The following is a 25,478-nucleotide window of genomic DNA, read 5'->3' as shown; positions in this document are numbered from 1 at the left end:
TTTGGGTAATAATCAACTGACCTGTAGGAAATGGTTTGCATCTAAAAATTCCCTGTGCCTTATATCGAGATTTCTGTTGATCTTCACTCCTATAAGACATCCAAAATTGTGCTGGCAGGTAAGTGGTCTCCATTCGAAAACTTTCTATTCCACACACGTTAAGATTCTACAAGTTATGTACCCTGTTCATAGAAAAATACAACAATGCAGTAAAAAATAATTTATTAACAAACCTTATTATAACTTAACACTGAGGAAACAATATCAGTCATCTTCTATCGTTTCCACTTCCTCTCCTTCGTCTTTTTTCTTTCCCGCTCCAGATTTACGGGCAGAGGCAATCTGTTTATACTGCTCTAAAGCTTCACCTAAAGGCTCAATAAACCTATCAAATTCTATATCCTTCATGGCGTCCAACACATCCTGACCAGTTAAGGCTTTTCTTTTCTTATTTTTTACAATGTTTGTGGCTGCTGAAGTAACGTATAAAACGAAAACTGATGCGGCCTTCGCCAAGCCGGTTCGCGCCTCTTTTGATATAGAAACTCCTTCGGGTAAAGCTTCTTTCACGATTCTTGTGACTACGGTCATGGGTAGGTTCAGATCTTCGAGTTTTTCAGCCATTGTTGTTTTTAATTACGATTTTAATTTAAAAATTATGAAATTATATTGCAAGCCGCCAAAACTTCGCAATGTGATGTCAGACATTGACATTTGTAAATTTGACACATCTTGTGGTATTGCCAGTAGTTAATAACGATATAATTTTGAAAACATATTATAAGTTACAAAAATATGTAAAAAAAAGAGCTGAAAAAATTATTAATTTTTAAATATGGTATTGTATAAAAATAACAAAAGTTATATTATATTATAATAATTAGCAAACTGTGGTAGGTGCCACGACATAATTTTGCTATGAAAATAATAGTAGGCGCTCGTACCGCCATCGAATCCAAAAACGTCTGAATTAGAGTCTTACACCGAAAAAAATAGACAGGATAGGATTAGGATACGCCTAACACCCGTAACAATTTAATTTGTGTTGTAAATCCAAGCGACATGTGCAGATTTTTCATTATATTAAACTACTCACAATTCACAAACATTCAATCATTCGGGTATTATATGAATAAAAGACTGCTTTTTTAACTACCAAAATTATTAGCAAATAGTTGAGAAAGGTAGAACATGCTAGTTGCTCTACATAATTATAAGTATGCGTGAATAATGTCCACTATAAACTTATAAATATAGTCCAGACGTGTAAATAAGGTATGAACTATTAAACCGCATCTTTTGCTGCGGAGTGGGTGTAATGTTACACTTATAGATCATATAACATCACTATAGCTACTTCCATAACCGCTGCAGCCTCGGGGTGTGACTTGTTTGATAAAACCCCAGTCATGAATAATAAGCGGATATCTTTGAGGATGCATTGCTATTAGGCACTATACTAGATCAATAAGAAAACATTCAGAAATCGAGATCCGTAACAAATTTTTATTGTGTAAATAATTACAGCAAGCTGACTTATGCACGTTATGAAGATTGAGGTACTTTCGACAATTCGCATGCGAATAGAATTATTGAAATATCTTTGCTATTGTATACGCATCTGATTGTTCTTGCGTAGAAGATTGCTGCGAGAACTTCCTAGTGTACAAACAAAAATAATAATAATACTTTATAATCAAAACATAAGGCCTTATTGTTTTAGGTAACGGTAACATATCGATGGTAATCATGGTTTGCAGGTACAACGGCTGGTGAATATTCCTTCTTATTTCACAATAAAAAAATGCTATTTAACGAAATGAAAAAAATAATATAAAACAAGTAACATCATTGTATCATCTATCTATATATTTCTAAGTACGAAAATCGCTTCATACGTCCGCTTTCATAGGTGATTTAAATATATATATTTTTTAGAACTCCCTAGACCCTTCTGACACAGTAGACGGCACCAAACTGTTTAGTTTGCCTATATTGACATTTAAAGTATGAGGTCCACTCCGCACACACTCCGACAAAATATTGTGTCTTTTCCATTGGTCTTTTCTAATTGCTTTGGTCTTTCGACTGTGGTGCGGTTTGGTAAGTCTGACGCCTGCACAAGATGTTATTGTAATTCAATTTTGTGGATGGTGTTGTAACTGTATGGCAATTGGCCTTTACCATCAAGGACCTGCTAGCCTCTGTAAATTAATCAATCATTAAATTTTATCTGAAGCAGCGTATTCCTTTGTTTTATAATTTAATTAGGTATTATCATACTCGTTACAATAGCAGTTAAATTTATTTGCAAATGCCCTAAATACCATAATGATATGTTTATCGCGGGACAGGACATGATAACTTGTTCGAGAATATTCTAGTAGTATCCTTTTGAAAGCATCTAATTTATTAATAATTAAGTATAATTATAGCAATAATTATTGCTTTATCTATCTTTTTGATTTGAAAACGTAGTTGCGCGTCGCTTTTAAGTTTTCAGAGACTTACGTGTTATATTGCTCACGACGTATTTAGAACGAGTTGAAAAAAACTAATATTGGCTAAATGAATAATGTTATTATTATAATTTTAAAAAGACCAGGGACATGGAAATAAGCAATCTAAATTGAGAAAATTATATTTGAAAAGCTTGTGTGAATTCTAATTAGGCATGGTTTTCAAACACACTTTCATGTTTCTTTGAATAAAATTCTCATAGAGTAAGATGTTTAACGACACGCCTTATCTTTAACAGTAGCAATAAATAGTTTGAAGTACACGTTTCTTGTCGTGTCACATGATGTGAGAGGAGCAAAATTTGTACACTTTAAAAGACCACCTCAGATCAGAGAACATCAGCTCACCTCCCGGTAGGCAACGACTTGGCTGTGCTTAGTATTGCAAAGTCCATGGCCGACGGATGCTACTTGCCATCAGGCGAACTGCTTGTTCGTTCGCCAACTAAAACAAAAAAAGAACATAGTGCTTATACGTGCACATTATTTAACTACCTCGGCGGCATAGTAAATGTACATGGTACGAGTACAACTACCTCGCTGAGGTCTGGGGTTCGAATTCCGGGTCGGGTTAAAAAAATAGTGACTGGGTTTTTCCATCTTAAAAAATTACTCAGTCGCAGCTCGGAGTCAGGAAGGTGGCGGTGTGATACCCCCGTACCTCGGAAAATGCGTAAAGCCGTTGATCCTGCGCCTGATCTACCTCCGGTCATGTCGGATTGCCGTCTCACCAGACTATGTGAGTGATGGAACAGAGTGCACCTGTGTATTGCGCACACATTTGTGCACTATAATATCTCCTGCATTGGTTGATCTCTGTTGAGATTGGCCGCCGTGGCCGAAATTCGGTTAGGAATGAAAAAATAATTTTCTATCTTCCTTTATTCCTTGAAATATAATGCTGTAATGTAAAAATTAATATTCGGCAATTAGTATTTGTAAATATTACTCAAAAAAATATTTTATACTGAAATAAATGTTTCTACTTCGTACTTACAATGAATTAAATGAAATAAAGGGTGTGTTTGGACACAATTAGCTAAGTATAGACCATGAGCTCACCACTCGAGGGTATTTCTGTTGGAAAGGTCACGCTGGCCTAATTAGGGGCTGGTAGAAAATGTACTTTTATTTTTTTTACTTTACGCAAAGGTATGATGGTATTGTGGCTGTTTATAGGCGATGAGACACCATATTCGCCGACCCACTTAGGGTAGGTACTTGCTTAATTGCCTCTCTTTTGTAAAAAAATGTCTCTTTATGGCTCAATTTTAAAACCGATTAGCTATTAAGAAGAATAAATGTGAGCAACCATCAGTAATTATTGGGTGAGATAGCGCTAAAATGCCACGGGCTTCCTGCTACGGGGGCCCTTGACCCGGACCGTTTAGGAGAATCCTAAAAAAGGGTCGGCGGATATTGCACTGACGAGGGGCTCCATGCCATACCATAGAGCTTCCTTAAGTAATTATGCCACTGGCAACCAAAGAGATCCACAATTTGAAAAAGATTAACGTAGATTTGGAAGATGGACATTATGTATTGCTACGTAAAGCATGTTTTTCTTTGAAATTAAAGTAATTTTCGGATTCTATCTCGGTTTTAGTATTTCATTTTCTCCCGACGTTTCGAAAACTTTGCAGCCTTCATGGTCACGGGGGTGACTGAAGGAACGTGAAGGCTGCAAAGTCTTCGAAACGTCGGAAGAAAATAAAATACTAAAACCGCGATAGAATCCGAAAATTACTTTAATTTCAATGTCTAACATTCGCGTAAACATAAGAAATCATTATGATTTTCTTTATTAAAATAAGAGGATCAGTTCTATCTCTAGGAAAGTAGCTTGGCTCTTTCCCCTTCCTGGAGCATAAACTCTGTGCAAACTGATTTAACTGGGTCTTGTAACTTACAAGAGATTATGAAACCTTTCGTGGCTTAATCTTAAGATATAACGATCAAAGGCCATTGCCCCATGGTAAAATATAAATATTACCGTCAACTACAGAAGGTATACATTGCGCAGACTCTGTAAACACGCCATTTTGTTTTCCGTGCCGGTATGTCAGTGCGGCATTGGATTTGAATGTGGGGGGACGCTTAACGCGCACGCCATTATCGATCAATTACGCTCCTTCAAAACTGTGTTATTGTAATGTTTTTGTAATAAAAACGTGACAATTAATACGTGTTTAATAAAGGTTGCAGTTCGTGTTTACGCGGTTTCGTTATTTTTATTTGTGTTGTATGTGTGCGTTTTGGACTGAGATTTGCGGTGAGTTTTTAAAATTAATTTTGCTAATTAATTATTGTTTTAACTGTTGTATTATGTCAAAGTATTGGATATCGATGTTTTTCGAAATGTTAGCAGGTTTGTGAAGTGGGTAGGTATTTATTATCCTTTGATAAGGAATATTTGTGTAATAAAAATTGACATTGACACGTAAGTTTGTTTCATGGTTTAGTCCAATTCATCACAGTTCAGAATTAAGGTAAATCCGAAATATGTAGGTAGGTTAATACTTATGTCATTATCTTTATTATGTTTGTCGTATTTCAGTTATAACTTATACTTACTTAATTCACCATCTTCGAATAATTTGATCTACTATCAATTTAATTATCTAAATTCATTTCTACATTAAAATACTTTTAACTTATTTATGTTCAAATATTTTTTAATAGTTTTCGATGGTCAGTTATTTTTTATTTTAAAATTCGAATGTTTTAAAACTAAGCGGAAGCATGAATACTATTTTAATTTAAATGCGAAAACAAAAACTAACTATCGAACTCTTATCAGTTTAAACATAATGTTTTTAATTTTTATCTTTTGTTTACCTATTTATTAAAAATATATATGACTAATATTGTGATTTTTAAATAACAAATAATATAACTCATTATGGAAAGTTCTTTTATACTTCCTTGGAGGGTGGTCAAAACTCCTCCAAAGGTGAAGTGACCTCTTCACGGGCAGAACCTATATACCTAATTATTTCTATGTAACCCCATATCAAATGATGTTAGCCTGGTGGTTGGTTATATATCCGCTCGGATATCGACCACTGTATAAAAGGTGTAAAATCCGCCATAGTGGCCCACGTAAGTGTCGCGTTCCGGGAACAGCACGTAGGTATTACGGTTTCAACAAACCAGTATAATTGTCAATTGGAGAGAGGTTATCTCCTTGTCAGGCGACATTGTATCTGAACCCTACTGCACTCACCACGAGCTGCGGTGGTGTCACTTCGTCGGACCTATGAAAAAAATAAAAAAATAATAATAACATTGCAATTTAAAATATGAACAAAAATATTTTAATTGATAGTTCCATTCTTCTAATGTACTTTTAATGAGAAGGAATATAATTTCGCAAAGTTCGCGGTACTTTGAGAACCGCTGCTCTGAATGGCGCCAATGTGTCCAAAACCCAGACAAACCTAGCCGGTAGGAATGAAAAGTCGATATTCCCGGTGCCGGGATGGCTGTAGGACCTAGATACAAACAGGCTGGGAATTAGATATACTTTTTACTAAACTTATTTTTACTAATATTTGTGAAGATGTTTGAATGTTTGTAAGAAGTAAACGCTGCTAAATGAATTTTGATGTATTTTGACATATAAATCGGCACGACATATTTGGCGTCACTAAATATTATACATATTTCAAATCAGCATTTTTTCTATGTTTTTTTAAACTTGTGTTAGAAAACTGATTCGATTTTATTTAAGAAATATCACTAACTACAGAAATACTTTCGCAAATATCTCACCATCAACCGACCGGTACGATTTTCAACAACTAACTGACTGGGTGTCAAATGTTAACAAAAAGAGTTACAGATACCCTCTCTAATACGCTAACAATAGATTTTTTTTTAAATTGTCGCTTAAGCTTTCAACAGTCGAAATGCAAATGACAGACAAATATATAATTTTGTGGAAATTATGAAACCGATCGAATTCCGTGTATATTAAACATTGTTTCTATGAAGTTTTAAAGTAACTAATAAATATTCTTAGAAATCAGAGTGGATTAAAATAAAAAAAAAAAACACAATATAAACCAACAAATATAATTCTTACAATTCTTTAATAATTACTTGGATCGTAACGGAACAAATCAAAAATTACCCACAGTTACATCAATTACAATTAGAATTTTAAATACACAAGAAAAATGGCTCACATGCACCGATAGACTTCACTCGGAGAACCTTCCAATTTGAATGCCAGCAAGGAAATTAATTTTTATCCCTACCGCTCCATTATTTATAGAAAATACCGCATTAGTCATCGTCGGTGTCGAACTCGGCTAACAATATAATAATAACGAACAAGTATTTCCAATTAATATATCTATAATACATACCTATCGACCTACGTTCCTGTATTGGCTAGGACCATATAGTGCCGAGAAACAAAGCCAATAGATTGTCACTTGTTCATAATCATGTATTTGCTCGCATTATTTGCTGTTATTGTAGGGTGTACGGGAGAGTGTGGGCTGCTATTTGATACACAACTCACCCTTCCTTAAAATGTGCATAATAACAGGTTACTTATCCATTATAAGTTACAATGAGTAGTTAAAAACAAATTTAAAACTTACTACATACAGCTAGTAGTCATTTAATACAAAGACAGAACCATAATTTGCAGGGAAAATCATGATATCAGATCTAATGTTTTGCATTTCATAGCAGGTTGAAGGAAAATGCCTCTTCGGTTCAATGCCAACGTATTTGAACTATAACGAGGTCTTGGCTTCTACTTCAATAGCACATCGAATAACTTTTTCTAACACAATTTGATCGGGACTGTCTGATTTCGAAGCGATGCTTTCAGTAAGCCTTTGACACAATTTACTGAGATGACTGCTCTTGGGGGAAATTGATGTTAAGGTGTTCATGATTGTAAATTGAATTTATGCATTATATACAAAAAAGAGTACTTCGTCGACTCTACAGTGCTGGTACATGAGAACAGAAGAAAGAAATATGGGTTAAAAGAACTTATCATCTCTGACCTCATTCAGAGCACTTCACATCAGTTTAAAAAAAACGCATCAACATCGATTCATTCGTTTGAGTGTTACTATGCCACAGAGAGACATATAAACACAATATAAACTTATAAAAACCTACAGCCTTGGTGGCGTGCGCGGTACAACATTGAACGTCCTGGGCTCGAATTCCGGATCGGGTTAGTGGATATTGAGTTTGTGCTCTATCATCCCAGAGTTCAGAACATAAGCCGGATGTGGGGATAGGTCCTCGCCCTCATATCATTAGGACGGAAAGAAAGCGAAAAGTGGATGCCCTGGTTGTATCTCTGTCTACCCTTTGAGGATATAGGCGTGATGTAATGTGTTATGAAAAAAATAACGACAAAATCTCCATTTTGTTGGCACTTGAAATATTCAATATGGCGTCGAAATTACTGCAATACGAACGATAGTAAAATGTTTTAATTGTACATTACACTATGCATAAGTAATTATTCAGTAACCAATAGAAACGCGACACGATAACAAAGGGGCGATAGAAAATGTTCATTATAATATGGAATTCTGGTCTGTATGTCTACATTTTCGTAAAAAATCATTACTAAATAGATTTTTTTTTCATACGACTGAATAAGACGAGCAAGTCGCTCGTCTGATGGCAAGCGATACGACCACCCATAAATAGTAGCAACAATATAGAAACTTTGATTTTCCGAGTGCGTAGACGCTGCGCTCAAGTCTTATCTTGAGACAAAGTCATAGACCCGTATCGTTTAATAAATCAATCTCAACTTTGAGTAAGATCTCAAGTAGACATTTAATGTATTGAATAAACAAAGCTTCCCTTTTAAAAGTTTGCTCTCAGCTGGCGTCTTTAATAGACAAAATTTTGTCGTAAAATCCGTCCCCCGCTATGACTTAAGATATCATGTGACATGTTTATATCCGTTTAATAACAGCGATGATCTTAAGATGCTGACTTTAAATTGAGAGCGTTTCATCTATCACACTGCATAGCGAAACTGGCATTTATTAATACGGGCAATAGTGTATCCTTCAAACCGTAGGCAGCCTTAGGGGAAGGCGAACCAGGCAACCGCCCAGAGCCTCGGAGTTACAAGGGCTTTAACTTGAGAGCGTTTCACCTATCACACTGCATAGCGAAACTGGCATTTATTACTAGGCCATAGACCTTCAAACCAGAGGTAGCCTTATGGGGAGGCAAACCAGGCAACCGCCTAGGGCCTAGTACTTACAGGGGCCTCGGGCAGGGCCTTAGAGGACTTTTTTATGACCTATGAAACTGTTGAAACCGTGGAACTTTTTTTGCTTCGGGGACTCGCGTCCTTTTTCTTGCCATAGCCTGGGGCCTCGCGTCGTACCACCACTGCTTCAAACATAGTACCTACATGTAAACTGCTTGGTGGCAGAAATAGACATGGTGATATGTACCCAGACCCTCATATACGGCCTATCAACACAACTTAAAATGACAAGCAAACCCGCCAATAAAACGTTGTATAAATTTCTCAATTAACATTAATTATATATTGCGAATTACTTTTATAAAAATGAAGCAAGATATTTGGAGTTGGCTAAATAGTTTCATTCGGCTTTTATAAATAAGCTTTTGCGTGCGACTTCGCCTGTTCCTATTGCTACTTTCTATTCCGGGAAAATATTATATAGCGGGACTTTTATTCCGGAAAACTCACGCGGGCGAAGCTGCGACCAAAAGCTAGTGTGATAAAATTCAATTTGCACATTAAATATAACATAGAAGCTTCTAATAGGACTCCAGCGAAATAACTGTTAAAATTACTATTAAACATTGTTAATGCAAATACAATAATCATTTATTCTATTTAGGTCGTTTCCGATCCTACTTGCATTATTTATATCATAAATGTATTTTTGTCTCTGACCAAAGTGTTCGAGCAGCTAAATTGTCTATGTTAATACTAGAAACACGTTTAGTAACCTTGAGATTAAAATGATTAGCAGAAAAAAGGTTACACTAAATTGTTTACGGGAAAAAAAAATGAACTTTTTTAAAACCTCTTGTTTAAGGCTATGTTAATAATGGATGATAAGTACATTAAGGATTGTATGGGAAACTAGAGTTTGCCTGCGGCTCCGTTCGCAAAATATTTTTTTTCCGGGATATATTTTCTTGGGACAAAAGTTGTTCAGGAGTAGTATTCTATTAGTAAAAAAAAAACAAAATCTTTTCATTAATTCCTGAAATTAGCGCGTTTAAACAAACACAAATTCTTCAACTTTACATAGTAATATGGATGATATAATACTATTGTTGGTCGTGAGTTCAGTGGTGGTTTTACATTGGGGGGGAGGAAAGAGGGAACCAGGGAACCTTCGGGGCCTTGCACTTGGGGAGACGCGGTGTCCATTTGAGGACTTCTTTTTAAGGTCACCACTAGCTAACCAACGCATCAATCACCTTACCTATTAATTGTCAAAATTAAGAACTTATTTTTCTTCACGCCAAATGCTAAGCGCCTGCTAAAGCAACTGGACTTCACACGTATCGCTTCTTATCGAGTTAAAACTCCCACTATGTTATGTCTGTTATTCAAATCCACCCGGTGGTTACTTAATTTACGAGACTATTCACAACAAACCATTGCACTTCTGTCAGCCAGGATTAGCAGTAACATCGAAGGGAGAAGCTTGACTACTCTCTAGAAACACTAATTTGTATTTAACCTAACTGTTTTAACTTTAACAAACATAAACCTCGACACATAAAAGTTCGCATTATAAGATGGCGCTGTTTTGGTCCTTCGAGCGTCGGCGTCGTCTGACTCCGTGGGATCTTACAAAAGATTTCGACACAATGGCGGGAAACGCCCATTGTACCGTCTTAATGTATTTAATGGACTGTTTCTAAAGTTACGTAATTTGAGACTAATGGGCTTACACGAGTGATACGATGTATGTATGTACGATGGATAATTTCTTTACTTTTGTAAGGTGACTTTAATGCTCTGTTTTCTGATACCAATATTGGTAAATAGTACTAAGCTGAGCAAATTTTGAATTCAGTAGAGATTTTAATCAAGTCTGTGTTTCAAAATTAAGGCGATTTTGTTAATTAACGAACACTTAAAATAATAGTATGTTTAAACCAAGACTGGCTTTAGGAATTCCGGCGACCCGAACGAAAAAAATTCGACACCCTTTTCTGCATGTAATAATAATAATAATAATATTAGCCCTGTATTATATACTTGCCCACTGCTGAGCACGGGCCTCCTCTACTACTGAGAGGGATTAGGCCTTAGTCCACCACGCTGGCCTAGTGCGGATTGGTAGACTTCACACACCTTCGAAATTCCTATAGAGAACTTCTCAGATGTGCAGGTTTCCTCACGATCCGCCCTGTGGAATGGGGGCGTTTGGAGAATTCCACCACGGTATCCCCTGCCTGTCGTAAAAGGCGACTAATAGGGGCCATCGGGGGGTCGTCGGCGGGCGGCTGGGGGCCGTCCGCCCTTAGTGTACGTTGTGCACATCTCGCACATTGTGATGACCCCGAGATGGACGGCAGCGTGGAAGGTAGGCCTCATGCTGCCGTTGACGCCGAGAGCGTCCTTCGGTTACGCGGGGGCTTCTGAGGCCCCCCATAGGGAGACGGGCCGCAACAGGCGGCACCGCGCAGGACGACTGCGGACGAAAACTTAAACATTTCAGTCAGAGGAAGCCCACAGTCGTCCCTAATGCGCCGAAGACGGCCACCGCGGAGTTTTAGTTGGTATGCCGTGCGTGTATATAGGTTAGGGACTCGGCCCGGCGGTCACCCGAAGGTCAAGATCAAATCCGGGTGGCTCAACGCCGGGCCGTAAGGCACGGTGACCCCAACATAACCGCTCAGTCGCCCCCCCCGAAGGCTGGGCGGTAGTCATAAGGCACTTTCTCCGCGAAAACAAAAAAAAAAGGTTTCCTCACGATGTTTTCCTTCACCGTTAAAACGAACGATAAATTCACAAAGAATACACACATGATTTTTTAGAAAAGTCAGAGGTGTGTGCCCTTGGGATTTGAACCTGCGGACATTCGTCTCGGCAGTCCATTCCACACCCAACTAGGCTATCGCCGCTTGTTGTTTCTGCATGCACTAAAGTTCTTTTAGCAAATGCTATATGTACATTATGGATCGCCCTCCTTGTGACCTCGAAGTCATACCTATATAATGATAGGTACTGGTTAAAACTTCAATTCTGTTCTTATATGTAGCTACTATAAAAGGGATACTCCCCCCTCTTCTGCCGTCTCACGGATGTCACGGTCTGTAACAAGAAGGCCGGTGAAGTCGCACTACATTTGATAAATTATGCATCAATGCATCAGATTAATTCGATTGCTAATCGATTAATACTTTCTCCCTCATTTGTCGATCGATACTTTCGAAATCGATCATCGAAACGGATTGCAATATCTCTATTTTCTTTGATTGCCTTCACAACGGAGTTATTGTAATTTTAGTATGGCAAGGTTTAGTCTGTCTAGAAAAGTAAATAAACTGTTTTGAGGGCGCCATCCTTGCTGTTTCGCTTTAAAGTTAACGGCAATACATGAAATTAGTTCTATGATATATTTCCACATATCGAGGTGTTTTATTTTCCTGGTCAAGTCATTTAACTAGTGACTTTTAGTGTAATCCATATTTTACGAAAATCGACAAAAGAAACGCCTTTCCTGTTCGCCAGTATTATAGCGCCCTGTCTTATTGATTGTAGGTAATAAGGGACTCCACACGATAAAATAAAGAATTATTGGAGATGCTTATGGGTTGTGATGTTTCTTACCATCGAGAAACATACTTGCACATTAGGAGGGCTTACTCAATGATAAAAAAATCGACTTGTTTCTACAGTTACAACTAGATACAAAATACATCTTATATCTACTTACTCCAAAATTATAACCTAATTCGTCGTTCACATTAACCGAATAAATTACAATACGCTCAAAATAACAAGAAATAGTGCGTTTTTCTAATAAAAAAAACAAGATAATCTTGTTTATTTTTTCCGGGTGGCCACTATACTACTATAGAGTATGGCCGAAGCCGCCATTGCAGTGACGTAATCTTCGCGCCTTTTTTCCGCGCTGATGTCATCGTTACGTAACAGTTGAGGTTCAGTTTATCGAGTATTGTGCCGTCTGGATGTCTGCAAGCTATTTTTATTGCGTGAGGTAATTTTGGGGTCATTTATGGAGCGTCTAATTAGCAGTTGTTAATAGACTTGACAATATTAATATTGACTGTAGCGGTGCTTTATTGTGAAACGCCATGGGAGAATTCGGACGCCATTTTGGAGAAATAAATCAGTTGATTTGTAGCGTGGAAAATAATTACTTGTCTTTCCCATGGTTTAAATAATAAGTACTTATTTGAAAGGTATCTTATTGGTAGGGTTGTGGGCACCATTTTGAAAATTTATCCCAGGTGACTTATCGCGATAATAATTAATTGTCTCAGAGTTTTCTCAAAGTATGATTTGTGAATTGTGATATATTGATGCATGGAATACGGGAGTAGATACAATATATCGCGTAGGTTCCAAGTTTTAACTGATAACGATACGAAAATACACACATAGACTGGAACCTAGAACGTATCTAGATTGTTAGATGTAAGTGTTTTGGCCAAGTGCTGTAAACTTTCATGAAATTTATTAATAAATAAATCTCATAATTGCATTTCATGCAATGATGGCTTTTTTTTTACTATCACACTGTTATTATATGTAAACGAAACATATATGTAGGTATGTATGTAATACATATAACTATTACTTATACTTTTCTACTGTATTAAGCATTGAAAAAACTCGCTTATGTTTTGGTTCTCACAGTTTATTTTTGATTGCATTACTCTGTGTAATGGCTGATTGGACAAACGATCTTAATCGAATCCTTTGGATTGATTTTTTTTGATTGAACGAAAATTGACCAATTAAAATAAAGTTTTTTTTAACATGTTTACATATGACTTATTTTTATTGGTTTGTTCTTACCATAAAAGCATAGTTAGCGGGTGAGATTTTTGGAATCGGCTTTAAATAAATCCATGAATTTTAGGTCAAGGAACCCTTAAAGAAACTGGAAAGTCCACGCACGGTTCGACTACAAAACAGGTGTTATAGTAAACATTCACTATTGTTTACCGAACCAACGGCCTTCGGGCCAAAACCGTTCTCATTACCGACTGAACCGTGAATCACTCCGCTTTAGGGCTGCCAGGTTTTAAAATGAAAGCTGGACTGGAGTCCAACATGGATGTTGTGAGGGATTTTGTTCTGATAGCAACACTTAATGCTTAAAAGACAATCAAACCTTTAAACCATTTTATCGTTATTAAAATGGTAAAAAATATGGATCAAAAATTTTCGGCTTCGCAGAGAGAGTGCATTACAACTATCGCCCATACTTTACTATCAAACCAGATACATTTTCTTGGACCCCTAATTACGAATTATGGACCCCTATTTTTTGGTCACGCCAACGTAGACCTCCGTCAAATCTCCCGTAGACCACTGGGGATTCACTTGGACCACTTTCTGAATCAATGATTTAGTCCCTTGGACTTCACTAAATAACGAAACTAGTCGAAACTGGCAACCCAAACAAGGCAGTATTTCATTCATCAAGGGCTTATAAGTTAGCGAACTTACGAATGCTAATAACTGCTAACAAGCAATGATGAGATTTTACTATTTTGGGCATTTACCTTTTAGGATCTAAATAGACTGTTCGTAAGTTTGAGAACGTGTTAATTATTATTAATTATTATTAATTAATATTGTTTTAAAAATTATTAATAATGATTAGTTTTTACTTTTTGCTTTATTTTTAATCCTTTTTCAATTGTTTATAATAACATACATATAGCAAGTACAAAAAAGCTAAATCGCGTGTTGTGTTCACTATTTTTAGATATTACACCAAAATGTTTATTCGTAATTGAATTGTTTTTAAGAGTAAGATAATATTATGTGTATATTTCAAGTTGTGAACCAAATAAAAAAAAAAAAAAAAAAAAAAAAATATTAAGATGCTCTACCGAGCAAATGGCCTTGGGCATTCTTCCATATATTATTACAGCGGTATATGCAAAGATTTACGAATAATTGCTAAAAAAACATTTGTTTTTTTTTTTATATTTAAAGTACCAAAAAGTTTCTTTAAAACTGTCTATCAAATAGTGTTGGTTGCAAATTAATATGTTGTGTACCGCGCATGCTCGTCTTGTCATAAAAAACAATAGTGATATATCAAGGATAAATAATGTGGTTATTTTCGGGCGCCATTGAGTCTACAAAAGAATTATGGCTGTAATAATGAGTTATTATATCTTTTATTGATAGTAAAATAGCTTTATAGGTTATTTCTGGTTTGGTTGATGCGGTATTTCTTTAACGTTACTAAAACAATAATAATGTTGTGTTAGTTCAGGACATTGACAAGATTCTAAATAGGTATTTAATTAAAGAAATTTCCCGAAGGAGCTTTGCTTTGAAAGAATATTTTTAAAATAAAACTGTGGTTTTTTATTCTATTATTTGCTCCCGACGTTTTGAAGACTTTGCCGCCTTCATGGTCACGGGGGAATACGATATATTCTATCTCGGTAGATGTTGGCGCGTTTTTTTTTTTTTAATTTCGGTCTATGTTACTTTATAGAAATATATTTTGTTCATATGTAAGTTTATTTGTAAAATGAATCTCTTAAACGATGAATTTATCCGATTCTGAAACTTCACTATGCTAATACTGTTCTTGAGGGAAGAGTTTGCGGTACGAAATTTGTGAAAAAATTGTTCATAGACAAAACTTTTTTTTATTTATATTTAAATAAGACGCAAAACTGAGTACAATTATAATTATAACTAATTCTAATTTTGATCCTACAAATATTTTTTATTATAACTACATGTTATTTCCAATGCACCATAGATAGAATCTTTTATTGCGTCACGAGTCACGGCCTAAGGCATAAACATATACAGCCTAAAGCGAAATCTAGAATTGTACCTGCGTGTTTGCCAGACATTATGCCAAGCAGGCGTCTGGCACATGCTAGCACAACATAGCCTACTTTTGTGCCATATTTTTAAATTACCATAATGCATATTTAAATATAATTATTATTAATTAAACTGTCAAAAATGTAAGACTTTATAATTGTTTTAAGCATTTTGAATTCAGAAAATTAACAAACCGCCATTTCCTAGGCACGGGGGTATCACACTACCAACTTCCTGACTTCGAGCTGCGACTGAGTAATGTTTTAAGAAGGAAACACCCAGTCACAATTATTTTGGCCCGACCCGGGATTCGAACCCAGGACCTCAGTGCAGTAGTTGTATTCGTACTATGTACAATTACAACTACGCCATCGAAGCAGTCATTATTATAAGAAGTACCATTGTACATTTGGTACAAAAAATTCGCGTAGATACAGAGAGTATGCTATTTATACGTTCTATAAAACATAATTTTAACCTTCAAAAATGCCTATGAAAGGAACGAAACATAAACATTCTCCGTCCCGCTTTATACATTGTAAACCGAATTATCAGCTGGAGCGCGAGCCGGCAGGGTTGGCAACAAACATGTTAAATAATCAGATATTTTTAATCAAAACATTTATTTAGCCTATTAAAAACTTTGTATCATGAACTTGTATTAATTGTACACTTGAATTGAAGCTGCGATAGCCTAGTTGGGTATGGAACGGACTGTTAAGACGAATGACTGCAGTTTCAAATCCCAAGGGCACAGTCCTCTTAATAAAGTCACTAAAATTATGTATGTAGTCTTTGTGTATTATCAATAGAGAATTATTAAACCCATTAATGGGCATAGTGATAAAGTGATATTTGGGTTTTTCTGCTCAGTATCAGCCCGGAGTCTGTAATTTGTGTCCGATATGGCGATAGGCTCGCCCCCTATCACATCATGGGACGGAACATACTTGGCGAAAAGTGGGTGTCCTAGTTGCGCCTCTGCATACCCCTTCGGGGATAAATGCGTGACGTTATGTTATGTATTAATGGGCATAGTTGCCTACGTAAGTGTGTCGCATTCCGAGATCAGTCTGTGTATTTCCTGTTTCAAACAGGCCGGCATAATTTGTCGACTAGTAACTAATAACCATCCTTCATCATCAGTGCATACTCATCTGGAACTTTCTCCTCTTAGTTTCATCAGGTGCAGTGGTGAAATTTGGCCGTGCCTTTATTAAAAAAAAACAGTTTTTTTTTACACCTTAGTATTGTATTGCTTATCTAAGCAGTACTACTGAGATGAGATCTCGGGTTGGATCCCATAGCCAGGCAAAATTATATTAAGTTTGCTGTTGAATAACAGCTTGAAGTCTTATATCGTGCCGGGTAAATGGCATGAGTTGTCCCCTATAGCATGTGACAATGTGCCGGCAAAACGTTACTAGACTGCTTACCCCTAGAAGAATAAGGCGTGACGCCATGTAGGTACTTATATTAGTAAATTTATTTGTGGTTTGTGCGTGGAAAGCCTATGCAACTGAAACAATAAATCATTTTAGTGTGGGTTTATGACAAAACGACCGGTAAGCCAGTGAATATAATCTTAAAAAAAAACCTCAAATTGACATTTCATCCCACCTAAGTTAATTCAGATAGTGGCAGCCCTAGCAACAAGTGCAAATCAGACGTATAAGTCCATTAAATGAATCAGTCTTGCCGTGGTCGCCGTTTAGAGCGGTTGTGTTTGCGGATTTTATGATGTAATTTACATTGGATAATAAATGTGATACAATAAAGTTCAGGTTAGTTTATTCGATTATTGTTTGTGACTTGTATAGTGATCTATTGAGAAGTCATTGTGGTAGTAATTAGTAAAGTTTTTTTTTGTAGTTAAGTGTAATCAACGTTTACTTACACGACCATTATTGGATATTGTATTGTTACTTTGAAATGTTGTTTGTTTTTTCATATAACGATTTTTATGTTAAAAATACGCGGGATATTTCTTGATACTCGTATAGTTTCGGACTAGTTTTCAGATTTAATAAACAAGATAATAGACTTCAATATGTAACAGACCGGTCCAAAATTTAAAAAGGTTATGACATTCATTTTGCAGCTATAATTTTTACGCAGGACAGAAGTAACATCAACTTACCAACCCGTTACTGTGTGATTAGTAAGGAAGTAAGGCAAGTAATTGGCCATCTCAAATTCTATACATATTATAAAACAAAGTCCTCTGTCTGTATATATGATCGATTTCCTCAAAATCTGCTGAACGGATTTTTATGAAATTTGCTATGGAGATAGTTTAAGACCCTGGGAAGGTTAAAGGATACTTTCTATCCCGGAAAACTCCTTCACGCGGACGAATCCGCGAGCAAAAGCTAGTTTATAATAATTGTTACTTCTTAAGAGTTCGTATTAATATATAATACTTAAAATGGGAAATAGAAACAAGTATCTCACTACTTTAATTATTTGTGGTGTGATCTCCATTTCGGAAAGCAGTTTCCGTCAGAAAGGAAGGCATGAAACTCTAGTGTTCTTTTAAATTGATTAATACGATATATCTATATATATACAAATGAATCCCTATTTCCCTTGGTCACGCCATCACGCGTGAACGGCTGGACCGATTTCACTATTTTTTTTGTTGTGTTTGTTATTGTCAGGAGAAGGTTCTTATGAAAGAAAAAATTCAAAAAATTGCGCGTAAGGTTAGAAAATTTTAGAAAACTTAACGAAAATATAAATTTTATATATAACTGTCAATTGTTTGAAATAACTGTCAGTGATTGACAGAATGCGTGCTGCAAATTCATAGTTAAGACGGGACAATGTCTGTCGGGTCAACTAGTATACAATAATAAGATAGTTTAGTAAAATTATAACTTCGTTCAGGGTCAATAGCATCTCTCTTATGATTAAATTTCAAATTATATATCCTTAGTAACATAATCAATTAAAACATAATCAACCATTTAAAAACATGAGTTTAAAATGATATCACTGCTGTATAATAAAATATATAATTAACCCGATGAGTAATATGGCCTTGTGGCGAGGTCATCAGTTCGAAGCTCGGAGCGTGACTTTTAACTTAATATGCTAGTGAAGGTAATGAACTAACGTCTGCCCGCGACTCTGCGTGTAAGTTTGTGAAAAGTGACATAATGATACCAAATGCTGTTGATTACCGTACACTTTTTATTCGTTTATTTCCATTCGACTGCGCGAAATGGAGATAGCCGCGTTCAGTACTAACAGATACAGAGGACGATGTAACTCTGGTCATGTGTAGAAAGCATGAGCATCTAAAGCTAATACATTCCACTAGACCGTAGTTCCGTCCACGCCGCCGAGGACCTCGCCGCGTTCCCCGTCCCTTCTCATAGTTCCGTCCCGCGTGCGGACGAAAACGGTAATGGTTTTTTTTTAACTGCTGATCCTGCAGTCAACTGCGGGAGGAACCTGCGAACGGTATACTAGTTCCTCCCGGCTTAACGACTGCAGGGGCCAGGAGGAAGAGAGGAAGAGGAGAAATAGGGGGGGGGGGAAAGGGGGAAGGAAGAGGAAGCAATAGGATGGGCGGAGTGAAGAGGAGGGGAAATGTTCAACGAGTCCCTATCAGACCTCCCATGTGAACTTACAACCATGGGGGTGTACACACACTCTCTGCGTGTCTAGGGTTGCGGCAAATGTGCCCCCGTGCATGGGCGTGCATACGGTGTGGAGACCGAAAGCACAATAATTGCCTGGGGGGAAAACGGTAATGGTTAGATATATCGCAAACTCAATAATTAAACTAAAATATAGATCGCCTTAGTTCCAAGGGTGCGATATATTTCTTTACATTTAAAAAATATTGTTTTCCTTCTATCGGATAAGGGAGAGTAAATAGGTCATCTCACGTAATGTCCAATAAATATCCATATCAGAGATATCCATCACGTATTGCTGGCATATAAAAGTTTAATAAGCAGTATAGTTGCCAGCCTTTGGTTAAGATAAAGATATTACGGCAGTCGACGACCGGGGCAATAACAAACACCCACATGGATGACATCATGATCACTTGCATAAAAATGTTTACATTTATGAATAAAGCCAAGTTCAATTGAGTACCGCATCGAGGTTCTTTTTTATGCGTGTACGGAATGTAACCCCTCTGCACTTGATGGTTGTGGAGTGGGGTCGAAATGTCGACTGACGAGTGATGATTAGCCCTTCGCAGTCAACATAATTATGTCGGCCTGTTGGAACCGGATATACACAGGCTGATCCTGGAACGCGACACACTTACGTGGTCCACTATGGCAGATTTTAACAAAACCTGCCATATTTTCTGGATCTAACAGTGTGCTTCATTGGGTTCATTTCGAGGGGTGTGAACAGTATGTCAAGTACGTGAACTATATAATAGAGTTACGGCTCGGCCCAGCGTTTCCCCAAGTTTGAATTGTTAAAGCAGATAAATATTACGAAAACAAATTCTTATATTGAGTTTCTACTTGAAGAGGCAATTAGACAGCATAAATTTTGTATAGAAAAGTAATCATTTATAGCCCCTCTCCAAAGCTACGTATCAAATTTAACTAAGTTTAAGTATAACTATATACTGATTTGGTGTCTGTACGTCACATGTGCTAGTCATTGAAAACCAGCGCTGCAGTACTAAGTGGTATTGCAGTATAGCGGATTGGGAGGCCCATTGTTGGTATAATAATTGCTTATGTTATTTATTCCAACAATAAACGTCTTTCTTTCTTCATTTCAAATAGCGGAAACTCGCCTCCTCCTAAAACACCCCATACATTGCAATCACAGAAAATAATATTCGTAAATAGAAGATTGTGAACAAAATATTAGGCTGGCGTAATTGTCCCAATGCGAAACTCGCTATAGATTTGAAATTTAGATGTCTGAAGGATGTGGTCCTTCGAGCCATCTAATTGTAAGTAATTTCTATAATAAGTTGTTCATAGGGCACAGAAAGCCAAAAATTTGCCTGGTTAGTATTCAATATAGACTAACTGGGAGTTCAACATTTCTTGCTGGTCAAAACATTCCTTTTGGACTTCATTTAATATCAGTAGTATCAAAGCCGCTTTGCCTCAAGCCAAGTTAACACTAGCAAGTTCTTATCGCAATTATTGCGCGAGACGCGTTTACATAGCGGTGGTATTTCAATAATTCAATACATGCAACTGGAGGCAAATCTTGCGCTTCAATATTTGCAAAAGTTAGTTTACCCTGATTGTTTGCTAAAAATCGCTCAAAACTTCTGCAAGTTTTTGCTCAATCCTCGCTTATGTCACTAATATAAATACCTAAATAGCATCCAAAACCATTGTTAAACTTAAATTAGTATGCAATGCGTGCTATATGACGTCATAGTTTGTAACAGTAACCTCTAATTATAATGTTTGACTCATCTTAGGCACTACGTGGGACGTGAGGTTATGTGGGATTGGGTTTGGCTAATTGGTAGTAAATTGTGATGTCATTGTCGGATTGGTAGTGTTTATTTATTTTTAATTCGGTCACGGCTACATCACCATTGCACCTTATGGTAAGTGTAGTAAGGTTTTTTTTGTGGAGCCACCGTGGTTATCACGGGGCTACCTTGCGAGCGATGTACAAGCGATCCCCCGGCTTAGCAACCACGGCAGTCCGAAGGGAGGGTATAGTTGGGAAGGAAGTGTAGAGGGAGGAGAAGGTATATGTATTGGCGCGGGGAGAAGGAAGGGAGATGTTTGCGAGCCATTATAGACCTCAATGTGAATTTGACCAAGAGGCACACACACTTAACTGTATGTCTAGGGCCGCGACAAATGTCCCCCTTACATGGGAGTGCATTTGGAAACCGAGCGCACGAAAATTGCCCCGGAGGGGAGTGTAGTAGGGTTCAGATAGTGTTTTTTTAAGTAGGCGTCTCGGCAGTCACCTCCGGGATTTTTTTTTGGATACAGACCCCGCATTTAACACCGGGAGAAAGCAGCTAATGGGATACTAGAATCCCCCGGCTTGAACTGCAGGGTCTTGGAGGAAAGTTGGAAGGGGTAGTTGGGAAGGAAGTGTGGGAGAAGGATAAGGAACCCTTTTAGGATGGGCGGAAAGAGAAGGGAAATGCGTGAGTCCCTCATAGACCTCAATGTGTACTTACAACCATGAGGTACACACTTAACTGTGTGCTTAGGGCCGCGACAAACGTAGAGACTGAGCACACATCGCCTCGGGGAGATCCAGATAATGTTGACTGAGAGACGATTACCCCTAAGTCGACATAATTATGCCTGTTTGGAACCGAATATATACCGGCTGATCCCGGAACGAACCTTAGCCCCTATGGCTTTATATCTGGTGGCAGCCCCGGATCTAGGGGGGGCAAGCCAGGACCCGTGACCAGGCCGCGAATTCATAGGACGGTAAATTCACACTTGGCAGACGCATACACAACGCAACTTTGACTACTGAGACGTTCAGAACACATAGATTATTTCCCGCGAGGCTCAAAATGATGATGACAAATAAAAATATAAGTGGTCGGGGGAAGCATTATCCAGATTTTGACCCGCCTCCAAAAAATTCAAGATCCGGTGGCCTGGTGGTCACTAACCTTAGTCACTATGGTATACCTGGTCGTTATTCAGATAGAAATATAACACCAACCTCTCTTCTCTCAGTGACGTTCCGACCTTCAGTAACACATAAACCTTCAAACAGCAAATGTTATTAGTCAAGTGTTGATTCAATATTTATATTCCATCGTTATATTGACTTCAGTAATATACATAAATCTATATGAAGTGTTTGCATTTAAAATGTATTGGACAAGTTATTTTCGCAGCTCCGCCGGCATAGTGTTAATATCAATAAATCTATTATAATTTTAGGAACAATACTTTTTAAAAAAAACATACATTTGACACACGAATATCAATACATATAGTAAATCATAAAGCATCGTTTATGTTTTTTTTATTGCTTAAATTTCGAGACGAGCTTGCCGTTTGCCTGGTGGTAAGCGATACGACCGCCCATAAACAGTAGAAACACCAACACCTTGAATTATAAAATATTGGTTGGTATTCCACTGCGCTCGCCATCCTGAGACATGAGATGTAGTATGTCCCGTAGTTACACTGGCTACAATGTCCTTCATAACACAACAGTAACTACACACTGCTGCTTGACGGCAAAAATAGACACTGCGGTACTTGATAATTAATCAATAAAAAGTAAGAATTGTTCTAAATTGGACGTAGTGCCCAATTCAGAACAAGTTTTACAATGACACTTTTGAAATATTAAAGTTTTAAATCGTATTTTTGCTCATTGATATTCTATTTTTTGTTAATAAAAAGTTCAAATTAACATATTTTGATTAAGTTTTTTATTACTAATGTAAAATAAAACCTTATAGACTAAAACTTATTTGGTATACTCGACTCATTTTTTCTCATACTGTGGGTTGCATCCTTTTTGCATATCTACGTCCAATTCTAAATAGCATTTTATAATTACTAATATATGATTATTTCTCGAGTTTCCTTATTTTAAGAACTCTACAATCACTCTCAACCTTCCACCAAACCTAGCGAGTTAACTGGGATACCCGAAAAACTAATTGAATTAAAACTCTGTTAATTACATTACTATTAAGAGCGTTTACGCATCCGCGCGCCGTATGTCTCAAAAACAGCACTTTTCGAAGGAGATAATATCCATCAAAACATTATTTTAAAAACATATGAATTAGTAATTATTATAGAAAATTTTGTTGTCTAAAAAGTTAGTAGAGAAAATTTTTAGATTTATTGAGTATTTGTAAATTGTTTAATGATTACTGAACAGAGGTTTTCAAATTTGCGCTTCGAACGTCTATTTCGAAGCTCAAAATATCTTAAACCACTAAGGAACATAACAATATGTTATTTTTATCTAACTAAAAAGATCCTGAAGAAAAAGTTAGTAGAGAAAAAATATCTTTTTATGTTTAATTCATGAGAAATAAAAATTCAAAGAATTCGAAAATTTCAGAAATGTTTGTCATTTAAATGATTTTTTTATCACTATATCTTACTTAATTGAATATAATATTGGATTACTATAATAGAAGAACATCTCCTTAAAAACATACAATTTAAAAATTCAACAAAATTAGTTCTGTTATTTTTCTATAAATATTTTAAATACTACTATAAAACGCAACGCGCAAATCGTTTCAAATTAGTCCGCCTTGAGGCTTTCTAGAGAGAGGACGTATCGCTCGTCGCTCCGGCCAGACTCCAGTTGGCCTTTGCTGTGCGTAGAAAAAATAGTCACGTGTATACAGTGATTGCCACATCTTAGTACTTTAGTAAGTAAAATATTTTTTTCTTTAATGAGTGACAATAATTTTAGTAGTTACTATAAATTATTATTATATTATTATGTTTCAGACACAATGGGAAGTAAAGCTATTTCTAGGCAAGAAAAGGAAACGCAACAACGCTGAAACTTTGTTTCTTTTTTTACTCATTAAACACTTGAGCAACAGTTACTCGAAGGAAAAAAATGGAACCTTAAGCTAAAAACAATTAGCCCATTGAAATGTTACATGAGCTTTGTATTTTTTAGAGAACCCAATTTTATTTTTAGAACATGTGTGGGGGGTCAATAGAAGCTTAATCTCAAGTTTGTGAGGTCGCCCCCTTGTCCCCTGGCGCCATCATGGAAAAAGGGGTGAAAACACTTTTTTCGCGATATCTCGGAAACTATGCGTCTTACATAAATTTTGTAAAGTCATAATTTGTAGCAAATTGTTTTGCCTACAAATATGTTTATATAACTTTTTGCCATAAATTAAAAATTAGAGAAGTTATAAGCAAAAATGTGAGAAAATGTTTATAAAAGTTTTCTTTTTTGCTCTATAACTTTTTTTTTACATTTTACAAAAAAATTACCTCAAACTAACTTGTAAATGATCTTTTGAGGAAAATTGTTCCCTTTATTTTTTTTTTTATTTCATTCATTTAAAACGCTGTTACAGCGCTCCAAAGTTTACCGGGTTCGTTAATGCTCATGAGAATCCGGTCGAAACAAAATGTTTAACTTATTTTTTGATTTTTTTTATTGTAAATATATTACAATTTTTTTGTTAAATTCGTACAACTTTACTTATTTATTCCTAACTCTTTTCTTTGCCATAGAACTTACCAAATTTAACTTATCGAATGTTATGCAGGTAGAAAAGGTATGAGTTACCATTTGGGGATAAAGGAGAAAAAAAACATATTTGCAGGCAAAACAATTTGCTACAAATTATGACTTTACAAAATTTTTGTAAGACGTTAAATGTTACGACGAGTTAGCTAAATGATTTAAATTAGCTGCAGAGGACAGGATGCAAGAGGCCGCTAGAGAAGAAACTGATAAAGATGTTGCCTGTAGCGATGTAAAGACGGTATTCCCATACTTACAGTCAAAGCTGACTGCTGTTGGTCAAAAAAAAGTACAGAACCAACTATTTTGCTTCGTTGTGTGTCGCAAATATTATGCAAAACTATGGATACAAAACTGGTAAATTGTTATATATGGATGTACAATCGATCGATTGATGATCGAAGTCACTGAAAAAAACTATCCAAAAAAATATAACCAACTTCCGAAAAAAGAAGTCTTTTATTTCTCACTTTTTAGTTATACATCTAAAAATGACATCTCGTTACACACACCTTCTGACTCAAAATATAAATTCCAATATGTAATTTCTAATGACTTAATTTAAACTTTCAATACGCTAAATATTAAAAACTGCAGATCTATGGAGTAATTATGTGGTCCATTATAAACATCGTAGCACAGTAATTTTCCTGATTTATTGTCTGTTTACGGAGTTCTGGTGCCTATCTTTCGGCTTCATG

The 25,478-nt window shown here is 36.4% G+C and overlaps 2 protein-coding genes across 9 annotated transcripts in view; one reads left to right on the top strand and one right to left on the bottom strand.

The window, feature by feature from the left end:
• Positions 1-205: 205 nt before the first annotated feature.
• On the bottom strand, positions 206-712 carry LOC115452574 (DNA polymerase epsilon subunit 3). The gene has a single exon (XM_030181146.2). The coding sequence runs from the start codon at positions 622-624 to the stop codon at positions 265-267; it is 360 nt and encodes a 119-aa protein (XP_030037006.1). The 5' UTR covers positions 625-712; the 3' UTR covers positions 206-264.
• A 3,862-nt stretch (positions 713-4,574) lies between these two features.
• The window catches only part of LOC115454496, a 63,309-nt gene continuing 42,405 nt past the window's right edge, over positions 4,575-25,478 (top strand). For 7 of the 8 annotated variants that reach the window (XR_005112257.1, XR_005112256.1, XR_005112258.1 and 4 more), the window contains exon 1: positions 17,256-17,366. The gene's annotated coding sequence lies outside the window, so the exon portion shown is untranslated. Of the gene's footprint in view, positions 4,792-17,255; positions 17,367-25,478 lie in introns of those variants that run through there. The other variant, XM_037437989.1, reaches the window with a different exon arrangement.

This window comes from Manduca sexta, chromosome 2 (genome assembly GCF_014839805.1).
Source record: "Manduca sexta isolate Smith_Timp_Sample1 chromosome 2, JHU_Msex_v1.0, whole genome shotgun sequence".
Classification (NCBI taxonomy): domain Eukaryota; kingdom Metazoa; phylum Arthropoda; class Insecta; order Lepidoptera; family Sphingidae; genus Manduca; species Manduca sexta.
This window is presented reverse-complemented; position numbering and strand designations above follow the sequence as displayed.